At 37.6% G+C, this 14,165-nt stretch overlaps 1 protein-coding gene across 2 annotated transcripts; it reads left to right on the forward strand.

Annotated features, from left to right (window-relative positions):
• The first annotated feature begins 1,637 nt into the window (after positions 1–1,637).
• Positions 1,638–13,718, forward strand: arl6ip1 (ARL6 interacting reticulophagy regulator 1). Of its 2 annotated transcripts, none has more exons than XM_030140181.1 (6): positions 1,638–1,813; positions 3,444–3,577; positions 4,252–4,371; positions 7,755–7,872; positions 8,745–8,881; positions 9,481–9,550. In XM_030140181.1, exons 1-6 carry the CDS (start codon positions 1,778–1,780, stop codon positions 9,533–9,535), a joined length of 600 nt encoding a protein of 199 aa, XP_029996041.1. In that variant the 5' UTR covers positions 1,638–1,777; the 3' UTR covers positions 9,536–9,550. The 2 variants fall into 2 exon arrangements, with proteins under 2 accessions (XP_029996041.1, XP_029996040.1); XM_030140180.1 differs by lacking the exon at positions 9,481–9,550 and adding an exon at positions 12,714–13,718 and having other exon boundaries at positions 1,642–1,813; positions 8,745–8,829.
• Positions 13,719–14,165: the final 447 nt, after the last annotated feature.

Genomic DNA, 14,165 nt, shown 5'->3' on the forward strand with positions numbered 1-14,165 from the left:
GTTAATACAAGAAACATTTTTGTTAGATCTGGAGAGCTAAACACACCATCTTATATTACGCTGACTATTTGCATGAATCTATTTCCTAAAATATCTCATAAGAGGATTAAATAATAAATATTACTACTTTTTTATTATTTAGAACAGCACAATTTACAATACAAATATAGTTGGGTTTTTTATATATCAAATATACAAAACATTTGCAATAGAGGACATTGTATAAGTGCTGAATTATAAACATGTATAGAAAGAAAGGAGAAAAGAAAAAGAGGATAGGAAAGACAGGAAAAAGAGAAAGAAGTATGCCAATTTATACTGGGGGTGTCGCAGTTCAAATAAATATATTAAGGGAAGTACAGATTTCAACAGTTTGGATTGCCTTTCGCTTATCAGAGTATTTAATTGAGAGAATGTATTGTTTGAAATTATTATAGAATGCAGTAAAGCATGGCTTTTTCTGCTGAGTATTTACAACAATGAATGTGAAATTTCGACATTAAAATTAAAAGGTTTATCAGGTATAGAGATTCACTTTTGAGCTAGCTACTTTCAAATTGACCAAACTATACATTCCTTCAAAACAACATACAATATCTTTCAATATTATTAGAAATAAAATCACAAAGTTTTGGCCAAAAAGTTTTTCACAATAGTGGCAGTGCCAAAATAAGTAAACAACAGTTTCAGGACATTCACTACAAAAGCTACAGTTTATATCAATATTTTTCTTAAATCTATTTTTAATATAAGATTTTAGACTTAGCTGGATAGAATTTATGAATGACTTTAAAGGATATTTCTTTAATATATATATTTTTTCAACTTTATTCATCAAAATCTGGTTATTCATTCAATCAATTTAATAGAAAAAGACTTATTTTTTCCAGACTGAGCAACAATATCAAACTTAAGTGAATAATATTAGTAAAGAACATCATAAAATAAAGTAAAACAAAACAAAATAAAATAAATATCAAAATAAAGTCAGAGGTCTAATCAGGAATCAACACATTCAAATTTCATAAACAATCCAGGCTCGTTTGGTTTTCACATGTCTGTGTCTTTTTGAAGTTTGTTATTTCATTCTTGTAAATTAGGAACAGTGTGTGTGTGTGTGTGTGTGTGTGTGTGTGTGTGGGGGGGGGGGGGGGGGGGGGGGGGGGGCTTCACAAATCTAAATTTGTGTATAAACTGTTTGGCCATAATAACCAGTGTTATACATAACTTCTCTTTTTCTGTTTTCCATTATAACTCCAAATTTAATGTCTTCATACTCCAGTTTGTCCTTCTCAGATGTCCAGTCTTGAAATGCTGTCCAAAATGTCCTGGTGTATGGGCAGTCAAAACATAAAAGTTCTAAAGATTCGATTTCAAATTCACCAAAAACAATATTAAATCTTTGTCTCATAAAGTCATTGCAAGGATAAATATAATTTAGTGTTTTAAAATGAGTTTCTTTCGCTTTAGGTGGTATGGGTAGAGTCAGGTATTTGGTTCTAATCCTGATTATAATTTCTAATATAACTACTTATACTACTACTATTTTTAAAAACATTGTCGCGGTCCTTGACCTAAAAAAAAAACTACTTTTCCCAGAATGCTCTCGGGTATTTTTGACGCAAACGTCTGGGATAAAAACATCCTGCCAGAGCTCGACCGTTAGTGACGGTGAAGCAGCAGCGGAGGCGTGTGACTCTGTGCTCTCCGGGGTCGTTTCTTCTGCAAAACATCAAGAGGTTCAGACTAAAATCTCAAATCGACTCTGTTGTTTACGATGGCTGAGGGCGACAACAAAAGCGCTAACTTGCTAGTAAGTACTAATCGACTCCTCTGTACTAGCAATGCTAAATTTAACCGGATTTGGAGGCTGTTCTATGTGTGTTGAACAACAGCACAGATGGTTCTAGCAATTCTGCCGTAAATTATGTTATGTTAACATCAGACATACCTGCCATCCTAAAAATAGGGAACAAATAAGCTGCGGATTTAGCTCTAACGCTACTCCTTTATCCGTCAAAGCTGTTCGTTTTGGTCGCGGTGGCTGCAGCTAACTTTAGCTAGCTAACCTTCTGGCTGGCCGATTAGCTAGTTCAAAAAAAGTCTTCCGCCTCGAGCTGCCGTGCGGATCCGAACCCTTCAACCATTAGCAGCGGCTGTGTGAGCCGTTTCAGCTGTTGTTTAAAGCTCAGATATCTCCTACCGAGTCAAATGGCTTTTTCAATCGACGGAACACGATTCTTTAGGTTAGCATCGCTCATTTCCTTTTGTCTGACATGAAGGCATTTAGCTGCTCTGGAAAATACTGTTATCACTGCTGCACTATCATCCAGGATAAGACTCAGTGTCTGTAATTGCAGATGTTATGGTATTTCCTGCAAGGGCGTCTAACTAAATACAAAGTATAAGAAAACTGAAGGACTGCCTATGGTACCATTTCGAAAATTTTTTACGTTTTTTGGTGCGTTTACTGCCTTTACAGCTGCGAGTAGACCAGTGTTTCTCAACCTTGGGGTCAGGAACCCATGTGGGGTCGCCTGGAATTTCCAGTAATTGATAAAAATACAAATAAACTTACTAATTAACAATATATGGTGAGTTGAGAGAGACAATCACAACACATAAAAGACATGACAGACTGTGGTTGTGAAACTGCAGCACTGTGGTTCTGTTTATGAGTCAAATGTTCACTGTGGTCAGTTTCAGATGCTGGAGCTCTTTCATAATTCATAGTTTGAGTTATTGTTTGTTCAGTATTAATTTATAGCCTTGTAAATACAACCTGGACTGACTGTACATTTCCTGACCAAGGAAAATAAAATTCTCCCTTTGTGCAGTAATCTACACCTGGATTTACTGCCTCTGTCCACAATAATATACATTTTATGGTTTAAATGTCCTCTAAAATTAACATTTATTTGCATTGTAGTATAGCAAACTATTACATGATCAAAAACAAATTAATTTTTGAAAATGTCTCTGTTTTGAATGTGTGGGGTCGCCAGAAATTTGTGATGTTAAAATGGGGTCACAAGCCAAAAAAGGTTGGAAACCACTGAAGTAGACTGTATAGTCAACCTACCGTGATTCTCTATTCTTAAAAAATAAATAAATAAATTCAAGGCTTAGAGCAACCAATTAATCAGCCAATATCATCACATGTTTCTGCTTCATTGTAAAGGCAATTACATCATCATACTCAAAGTAATTTAAGAGTATATCTGGAGCTGAGCAAAGTTAGCAAATCCACTGGAGAACTCTGATAATACCTCTGGTCACTACCAGGGCAAAGTTATACCAATAGGAGTCTTATCATGCTACTGGCATGATTAAAAGGAAAAAAAAAGTATTATTTACCATTCTGGGAGTGATTGGAAAAAGTATAAGTTTGTCAGATAATGAACTGTGTAGTTGTTAAAGCGTGTGGCGAATTTCATGTGCAGGCTCAAGAAACGGCCCAGCTGGAGGAGCAGCTGCAGGGCTGGGGTGAGGTGATCCTGGCTGGAGATCGTGTCCTCCGCTGGGAGAAGCCTTGGTTTCCTGGAGCTCTGATGGGTGCCACAACTGTACTCTTCCTGTAAGTATGCTTTAGTTGAATGTTTTATGTGGTACAAGGTAGTGGTTAAACCTTTTAAAACATGAAGTTCAAAGAAGTCGATAATATTGATTTTAATCTAAGATTTATACAGAAGAAAGCCAACTGTACATACTATAAAGATGTTATAGACACTAGATACCGTATAATAAGATGCCTGGAGTAGCTGATCATGTGATATTGGCATTGCAAGTCACTGATTACAAGTATTTTTGAGCAATACTTGCCAAAGGGCAGGTGCTGAAATAATCTGTGATTAGGGTGGAGAATGTTCTTTATAATCTGGTTTTGTACTGGCATCACATTTTATAACAATGTTACTGTGATCAGATTGGATTATCTACTGTAGAATCGGAGATGCAGCATTTGTTCAGTCCAGTTTAGAAGCCTCCTTTTTATACCAGTTAAGTCATATTTGTCATTAGAAAATTTTTATTTCTGAGGACACACCAGAGATTTGAGGAGCCTAAGGTGACACCTCATAATTCTATGTGTACACGCACTCAGTTTTATCTTGACGTAGTTTTTAATGTTATAGTGCAATAAATGACTGTAACAATTACCTATTTTGAAATCCCTTTTCTAAGGAACAGTGCCTTGTTACTGTTGTAATATTGGTAAACCTGACTGGCTGCTGTGTCTTCCTCTTTCTTCAGGCTCATCTACTACCTGGACCCATCAGTGCTCACTGGACTCTCCTGCACCGTCATGCTGCTGTGCCTGGCTGATTACCTTGTGCCCACACTCGCACCACGTGTTTTCGGCTCCAATAAGTGGTGGGTGGAAAAAGCTCTCTTATAAACTCATGTTTATTTCCTTTCTTTTAAAATATTTGCATTTTTAGCACCATCTAATTTTCCCTCCAGCTTTTGTGCAAGTGCTTCTAAAAATCAGACCACAGTATTTGCTGAACTAAATCCTTTTTCACTCAGAGCCTCAGAGATAAATCTGCCGTATCTTTGTAAATGACGTATCCCTTACACCTAATTGGACAAAAGCAAAACTCCATATACTGTCCTTTTTCCCCTAAAGCTTTATTTTTAGTCTTGTTGGTGGAAAACCTGAAATAATGCAGTTCAATATTGATGACAAGACAAAAATATGTTACCTGTACAGGTCCTACATCTTTATTGGTATGCTCCTAACCTAATCCACAAACATGGAAAATCCTACATGCCTAAGAAACAAAACAAAAGCACAAGTGTCCCAAATCAACTAAACACAAAATTAAGTTAAACAGAACAGCACAGAGAGAATTTGCCTGCATGACATGAGTTAAATTACTAAATAAATCCAAATAATCACCCTCATGTTTTCACTTGTCTTCTCTCTGTAGTGTTTGAATGTTTTGTCATGGGGAAGCAAATTCTGACACAGACAACTGGCACATGTGTTGCATTCATCTTATTCATTGTAGTTTTTTGCATTGCATGTCTTTGTAGCATGTTGATCCATATGACAATGTGGTTTGTCACTTAGCAACCCTTAATTCAGCAGGTGTACTGTCAGATTTCTCCAAAGCTGTCAACATACTTACAAAAAAAAAGAGGCACAAAGTAGAGTATAAAGTTGTTCATAATACTTAAATCAGTATCTGCAGTTTTTCAGTTATGGTTTTTCTTTCTTTTTTTTTTTTTTCGTGGCAGAGGCTTGAGTACTCGGTGTGACAGTCTCTATGTTGTCTGAACATTTTGATACCAGATCCGTGTGTCCCACCTCCCCATGAGCTTTGACCTTACACTGAACAGCTGCCTTGACTCAGCAGTGTCTATTCGATGGTGAAGATAGAGTGACAGACAGCAGTTGGCGCACTCTATTGGACATCTGTCTTACACCAGACACCTTCAGTTAGCTGTTATATAACCCAGGATCAGCAGAGCATGTTCCACACACTCATGCTCTGTGGCACATTCCATAGGCTGAGGCTCTGCTGCAGCACTGAAGTCAGTGTTTTTCAACCTCGGGGTTGGGACCCCACATGAGGTCGCCTGAAATTTCTAGCAATTGATTAGAATAAAATGTACAAATACAAAACATATATGGTGAGTTGAGAGAGACAATCCCAATCCATAACAGACAAACTGAAGCTGAAACTGCAGCACTGTGGTTCTGTTTCTGTGTCAAATGTTCACTGTGGTCAGTTTCAGATGCTGCAGCTCTTTCATAATTCATAGTTTCAGTTCTTGTTTGTTCAGTATTAATATTCCTCCTTGTAAATCACAGCTGGACTGACTGGACAGATCCTGACCAAGGAAAATCACATTCTCCCTTTGTGCAGTAATCTACACCTGGATTTACTACCTCTGTCCACAATAATATACATTATATAGACTAAATGTTGTCTGAAATTAACATTTATGTGGTACATGGTATAGCAAACTATTACATAATCAAAAACAAATTAATTTTAGCAAAAAAAAATGTCTCTGTTTTGAATGTCTGGGGTCGCCAGAAATTTGTGATTTTAAAAAGGGGTCACGAGCCAAAAAAGGTTGGAAACCACTGACTTATGTCCTATTATTTAGATAAACCTTAAAGATAAGAGAATACACAGTGTAGCTACATTTTACCCTCAGCAGGTTAAAACCCTTATGATATAATTAACAGGAAACTGATTTACAGCAAGGTTTATTTAAAAGGCAGTTTTTTTGCTTGTAGATATGGGTACAGCTAGTAAGTACAGCTAATGATCTTTTCTGTATGATGAAAGGCTGAGCTAATAGCTGAGGAAGCTGCTTGCTCACTGAGCCCCTGCTCGACCAAACGGCTGATTCAGGTGGCTGCTGACGAGGAGCTTTCAGAGTCTAGTCATGGTGCTGTTTGGCTCCTGGACAACAAAGACTCAAATAGGGAACGATGGCTCAGCATAAAAAAAGATGCCCACCTTTCCAGCAGGCCCCTTCCCCCTTCTTAACTAAGCCCTTTCCTGTACCTTACAGTGCTTTATGCCCTCAGCACTGCAGAGTGAAACCAGTTTAATTTAACAATAACGTCATCTCAAATAAAGACAATCCAATACCCTATGAAGAAAGAAATCCCATGATTTATTATCATGTTAGTCCTGTAAAAGCATTGTGACTACAAAGGCAAATGTGTGCACATTCTTTACTCTAGTACACAGGTGTCAAACATGCAGCCCGGAGGCCAAATCTGGCCTGCCAAAAGTTCCATTCCGGCCCGCAGGATGAAAGTGCAAAAATGAACCTGAACAGTTCAGGTTCCACATACAGACCAATGTGATCTACAGTCAAAAGAACAACACAATAACCCATAAATAATGACACGGACAGATTTTCTTTGAAAAATTATGTGGAAAAAATTGAAGTGAAAAAAATAACATTACACTGTGAAAATATTTACATTTACAAAACTATTCTTTTTCAATAAAATACAAATAAATACATAAATGAAAACAAAGGTGAACAACCTGAAATGTGCAATTTGAACAATATTCTGCCTGTTACTAAATGTTTATGTAACATTGTGTGTAAATATACATGTATAAATAATAAGTCAAGGCATAATATTGTTAAAATTGCACTAATTTTTCAAGTGAAATTTCTGTTTTTTCAGGTTATTCACATCTTTTTTGTAAAATGTAAATATTTTCGTCATTTAATTGTGTTTTTTTTTATACTAAAACAAAAAGAAAAACTTGGATTTGTCATTATTTATAGGTTATTAAGTCATTATTTTACTGGTCTGGCCTGCTTGTGATCAAATTGGGCTAAATATGGAACTGAACTAAAATGAGTTTGACAGCCCTGCTCTTGTAGAAGCACAGATGCATGGTTTTTTTTTTTTTTTTAAAAAACCAAACAAACAAAAAACCCAGTAAAAGTAGAAGTACTGGTTCAACTTCTTTACTGCAGTAAAAGTGAGAAGGGAACAAGTTCTGAAATGTACTGTAGGCTTTTGGAGGATGGGCTGTTTGTTTACTAAACTAACTGAACCTCACTCTTGTAAGTAAAAGATGAAGTTGTTGAAAATATACCAACTGTGAATAAATGTAAAATGAGTGAGTAACCAGCAAGTGAGGAAGTCTATGTGATAATGTGACAAATCACCTATCCTCTTCCTCCTGTTGATGTGATCAGCACTAGAGTCAAATCCTCCTCTACTAGACTCTTACTGTTCTTGTCCTCCTCATTGTGTGCAGGACCACTGAGCAGCAGCAGCGTTTCCATGAGATCTGCGGTAACCTGGTGAAGACCCAGAGGCGGATTGTTGGCTGGTGGAAGCGTCTCTGTGCCCTCAAGGAAGAGAAACCAAAAATGGTACATTAAAATCTGACTGTCTTCACACATTAGGAAATGTACCGGCCAACAAACATTTTACTGACATTGACATTTAGAGTTACTTTGGATTTATTTTGTGGTGTAGTATTTATTCACAGGCAGTGCATGACCTGCAGTACATGAAGGTCATCACCTGCTCATGAAGGAAGGCTGCAGCAAAATGGATTTTTAGAAAACAAAAAAAATCAATATCAATTTAAGTGTGTATTACATTTAGAATATTTTTCGCCACATTATCTTGGCATCAGATTCAAGGCCATAAGATTTTGTCTCAGGAGTTTCTGGTCTCTTGCTTCCCAAATAATCTTGGTTGTTAGTGTTCGTGTGAGACTGACACAAACATACTCATACTTTTAAAAAGTGACAAATCATCACAATCCAGCTCATAAGAGGCCTCATCTGTATGATTTGGAAATGCTTGAAATACAAGCTAATTTTGAAGCTTAAAAAAAAAACCTGGGGGTTACAACCCAGTCTTTGTCAACGGTTATTTACACTAATGTATTTAAGTGCTGCAGTAAATGAAGCTTTCTATCTGTTCTGTACAAAAGTGAGCTTTCTCTGTGCTCCAGATAAAAATATTCTCAGCTGATTTGGCTTTGCTGCTCTACTTAACAGACCACAAAGTGGGTTATGGGCGATGGAATCCAGGATTTTTCACACTGCACACTCCCCTCAGCCAGATCACATGCTATGTTGGTTCCTTTTTAAAGTTAGTTTCGCTACTGAAATGATGTGTTATATTGCAGTTATGTTGAGGGGTGATTTCTTTGAATCGGTATAATGCTGTTGTGTGTACAGGAGGTCACACTGAATGGCTGAATGTAATGTGAACTCCCTGTTTTCCCCAGTACTTTGCTTCAGTGATCAGCAGTCTCCTGGCTGTGGCCTGGATCGGACAGCAGGTGCACAACCTGTTCCTCACCTACCTGATTGGTGAGTATGTTAAAAAGAATGTAATTGTACTGTTAAACCAGCCGACTCTTATATAGGGCTGTGTATTGGTAAGAATCTGGCGATACGATACAAATCACAATACTAGGATCACAATATGATATATCACAATACAAAAAGTTAAAAAGGCAATTTTTTATTGTTTTTTTTTTGTTGTTGTTTTTTTAAAGATTATTTCCTGAAAGCATGGAATTTCACCAGAAATCTGCATAAATACTGAACATATTTTTATTTGATCCCAACAGGATCTAATGGTATATCACAAAATGTTCCTGTGTTCAAACTGAAATTCTGTTTTACAGACATTACAATTTCAGATCCTGTTCAAATGTTCATATTCTATTAGTTCACAACTAACATCAGAACAGGATTTTTGTGCGATACCAATAAAGGACCTGACGTTATTTAATAAAAGAGTGTTAGATAATAATAAATGAAATAGAAACAAAAAAGAAAAACAATAAAAATAAAAATGAACCTCCACAATATCTGCACTTGAATAAATACCTAAAAATATCGATACAGTACTTTCTAATATCGATACAGTATTGTGAAATGAAATATCGCGATATATTACAGAACCGATCTTTTCTTACAGCCCTACTCTTACACTACTACTCTTATACTCTTTACATTTATCTGGGCAAAGCTGAAAGTGTCCCTTTTTAAAGTTATCTTTTATTCTTAGAAATCAGTTGCTTTCACCAAAACATACATTTAATACATTGTGTTGTGTCATGTGGTGAATGAAACATAAAACGTCCAAGTGTATGGTGCACTCAAGTTCACATATGAGGTGACAAAAACAGGAAATGCTGCTTGTTTGTCAGCTGTTGACGGTGCGTTCATCAGCACTAGCCCAGTAGATTTTTTTGCGTATCATGATCACATGACTTGCACGTCTGCCTGGTACTAACAGGCTTCCTGTTGCTGTGAGTCAGAGTGAAGCAGTCATGTAGATCAATACTGAGATCTGAGACAATAGGGTCTTCCAGTAACAGCCGTGTTCAGTCTGAGCTGTTGCCTTCCGTCTTGCTCTGCACTGAACCTTTAACCTGGAAAACATCACTGTGGTTATTCCAGAAATTCTTTTAGTACAGTTCATTTTACAGTTGTGTTGTGCTCACCTGCCAGACTGGAAGTGCTGCCTTTGGGCAAAGTGGCCGTTAATGAATCAACAGAACATCATCAGTCACATGAGCTCAGACATGTCAAGTACTGAACTGGTGGAAAATCGTGACGCAGATGTTATGTCCGATGGTACATTAGTTTGAATACATTTTGTTTTGTAGAAAAATAACATTTGTTAATGTTGAACAGTTGGACTGATCTGATCTGGGGTTAAGGCACAACACCAGCAGGGTGCTGGAATGCAGAAAATGTCTTTTAACAAGAAAATAACTGTAGTTGTGTTCATGGTGCTTGCAGTTTTCATCTTCTAAAAACCAGGCATGTATAAGGCTGCAGGTTTTTGGCAGCATTTCCCCACAAATTAGAGCATTTATGCAAAAACCAGCGCTGATACCAGATGATGTTGGTAATTTCACTTAAACTAGAGGTTCAGATGAGTTAGTGTCTTGATTTATCACTCATGGCAGTTGTGTTCTAATTCTGAGACTTATGTCATAACTATGTAGCTATTGCAAAGGAGGTGTGGTATACTGCAACATGTTCCTATTTATCAATCAAAGATCTGACCAGTTTCAAGGAACCCTTCACATAACCAAACAAACCGAACACGTTGATATGCATAATTATTGGTGAACTATGTCAATTTCTGGAGGTAGTTTATCTAAGTGATATGGGCAGACTGAGCTTTACTTTTAAAGGCATCTTCCCCAGTTTCTGTAGAAATTCTCGACTGGATGAAAGAACTTCAGTTTTCCTTAGGCTGTATGATGACATATGGGATTAAAAATGGTTTTAACAAAGGACCGTCGACACTAGTGAAAATGTCTTGCTCAGACATGTCTTTAATATTCATCTGACAGGGATCCATGAGGTTGAAGTAATTTCTGATTAAAAGTAGGTGAGATGTCAAAGACTGCTCTGATGTTTTATGTAATATCTATTAATAATCTAGCACTGGTTATGTCGCTTGTAAGATTATCCCTTTTCCTAGGGCTGCTCGATTATAGAAAAAAACAATCACAATTATTTTAGCAATAATTGAAATCAAGATTATTAAAAAATGATTTGTTAAACGTAAAGTTTTTTTTTTTCTTGTAAAACAATGTAAAATATACTCTTTAAACATAAATAAAGCTTTTAAACTCTAAAAGTATGTTCATTTTTGTATGAAACAAAAAAATCTTTGAATGTAAATAAGTATACTGTAAATTCAAGTATGTTTCCTTTTGTAAACAAATAGTGCACTGGAATTAAACTGTTATAGACTTTCCATAGAACTGTAGCAATAAGAAAAAAAACTTCATGTAGAGTGCAAATTAGAAATTCAAGTATGTTCAGTGTAGTATGAAACAAGGTCAGTTTTATATATATATATATATATATATATATTTATATTCAGTGGCGTGCTGTGAGGTTTCAGTTTCAGGCCTTCTGTAAACATCAGCCATTTATAGAATACACAGGTTGTGCACGACAACGCAACGACCACGCACCGCACAGAAAACCAACATGAAACCACAGTGTCACACCACACATCCAACTATACACAACATTAAGGAAATACTAAAAAAAGGCTACTCTGAGCAAGTGATTCCGTACAACTGAATTGGACTTGCCTTTTTTGTTTACCAAGCGCTTCTGCCATTTTTCCAGACCGCTAAGTACAGCTGTCCTGGTGGGGCGGACCTGCCGGCCCGCTGGCAGCTGGAGCTTAAGGCTGGTTTATGTTCGCCGCATGAATGTGACGTGTGGAAAATAGACGTGGGGAGTCGGCACGAGAGTACGCGTGGTGCTTTTATACTCCGGGTGGCTCCGCACGGTGTCTATTCCCAAACTGCAGGGGGCAGTGCGCCACAAACGCACGACTATCAAAGTAAAAAAAACTAGAGAAGAAGAAAATTCCTCAGTTCGTTTTCTGTTTTCACATAGTTATCAATAAACGTACCTTCTCTGGAGGGAAATATGTGTGTTTCCCTGTGTTAAATAAAATTCCAGATCCAGCTCAACTCTCTCATTCGTCCATGGGATGTTTGGCCCCTCCCCCCTGGGTCTCCACTTCTCCCTTTGGCGGTCTTTTTTGCCTTCACATATCTGTCCTGAATGTTTTTCCAGTTTTTTTTTTTTTTTTGCCCATTCCTCCTCTTTGCCGACTGTCGCTGCAGTTTCCCTCCATGAATAGTTCCCACTCGGCTGTGGTGGTGGTCCTGGTGACCAGTCCTGCCAGTGCCTGTACTTCTGTACTTCTACCACCAGGAGCTCCTGAATGTCGGCCATGTTGTCCGCGCGCCTCTTACAAATTTTCTGAGGTGCGTGATGCGGAAAGTTTCTGCTTGAGATGAGCCGCACGAAGGGGCGGGGCTGTGAAAATGACATCAGTTGATTGCGTGAAGCTGCGTGGAGCTCACTGACGCGATACGCATAAACCAGCCTTTAGAAGGGGGCGGGGCCCAGCAGCTCATGGTAGCTTGCGTACTCGTGAATTAAAACTCAAAATTAATCATTGTTTTTTTCTCGATTACATAATTTTTGTAATCGTTGAGTGTAATAATCAAAATCGTATTTGAATTTCGATTAATTGCACAGCCCTACATGAGGTTGAAGTAATTTCTAATTCAAAGTAGATGAGGTGTCAAAGACTGCTCTGATGTTTAATGTAATATCTATTTCTAATCTAGTCTTGGTTATGTCACTGTTAGATGATCCTGTTTCCTGACCTCTGTGATTCCCTCCTACAGTGAGCTTCCTGCTGCTTCTGCCCGGCCTGAACCAGCACGGCGTCATCAGCAAGTACGCCTCCATGGCCAAGAGAGAGATCAACAAACTGCTCAAACAGAAGGAAAAGAAGAACGAGTAGACGCACGTGTGGATGAAGACCAAGGATCTCCGAAAAGAAGACTAGCCACGAGGAAAACCGAAGGATGGAAGAATGTTTGAAGAAAAGAAAAATGAGCTGTTCAAGAAAAAAAGCCTCCTGCTCGCTCTGCTGCCGCCACCGAGCAAGACGCACTTTGTTTTTGTCGCACATCGGATTTAATTTCTCCCAGACACCCTTTGACATTTCAGCCTCATCCCCCACTGAATATTATTTAAGAATTTCAGTCGTGCATGCAGCCACCACATGAAGGTTACCTCCTCACAAATTCCACAGACGTATTGGACACAGACCCAGTCCGCTGTTAGACGCCCAGTACACATAATGCTCCTGTTTGTTCATGTGTGCTTTGACTTTGAAACTCTGGGTAAAGCTTTCAAGCCATTCCTACAATTTAGACAAAGTGACTACTGAGCAGGGTTTGTAGCGTTACTGTAGCCCTTTAACCTCGCGTAGATTCCTCACCATAAAGATGTTTCGAGGACAGTTTGGTCAGATAACAACAGGTCATAAGTTTGGTCTCTTTTTTGCTTCTTGAGCTTTGGTTGTTTTTTTGAAAAAAAAAAAAGTGCTGAAAAAAACTGGATTTAAAGCCGAGCTCCTCTGTGATGTCGCGCCATCAGGAGTTTGTAGAAACGGGCCTTCCGCTGCTAGCTGGACTCTGGTCTCGTAGTTCATATAGGAAAACCTCACAGTGTGGTTGTGGTGTGAGGCGCCTCTGTACATAGGCCCATCCTCACTCTGTCTGTCCTCTCTTATTTATGTGTTTTGCCTCATTTCTGGTCTCATCACTGTCTTTCTCTTCTCATTTCATTTTATGTCTTACTGGACATCTTTACAAAAATGAATAAAGTTGGATTTAAGTGAATTTATTGGTTAATTTTGTTTGTTTCATTTTTTAAATTTTAATTTTTAAAGTAAGTAATTGACAGATGTAGAAAAGTTTGGCAAATATTAGTATAAACTAAATTTTAGTTTTATAAAATTTTTATTTTTCAGAATTTACTTTAAAACAATTATACAAGCAAAGTTATTTTTCAGGTCATCCACAGACAACTGTCTCCACCATAATAGCATGTTTCCAGAAAGTAACATAGAGTTTAACTGTTGGATTTAAAAGGTAGGTCTACTCTGATGTTTGGACAAATCTATGAAGAAGACTACACGTTTCAGTTTGGACAAGTATGTAAGATATTGACAAAAAAAAAAAAAAAGATAATGTCAACCTAAATCCCAAGGTTTGAAAAACAGGATTAACCCTTTCATGCACAGTGGTCACTCCAGTGGTCAGTTCTTCTCCAGCTGTTCTCTTGTA

Source organism: Sphaeramia orbicularis, chromosome 8 (assembly GCF_902148855.1).
Source record: "Sphaeramia orbicularis chromosome 8, fSphaOr1.1, whole genome shotgun sequence".
Classification (NCBI taxonomy): Eukaryota; Metazoa; Chordata; class Actinopteri; order Kurtiformes; family Apogonidae; genus Sphaeramia; species Sphaeramia orbicularis.

Coding starts and splice junctions, on each gene's coding strand:
- arl6ip1 (XM_030140180.1), top strand. CDS start 1,778: ATGGCTGAGGGCGACAACAAAAGCGCTAACTTGCTA. Junction 4,372..7,754: donor GTTTTCGGCTCCAATAAGTG/GTGGGTGGAAAA, acceptor CATTGTGTGCAG/GACCACTGAGCAGCAGCAGC. Junction 7,873..8,744: donor AGGAAGAGAAACCAAAAATG/GTACATTAAAAT, acceptor TGTTTTCCCCAG/TACTTTGCTTCAGTGATCAG.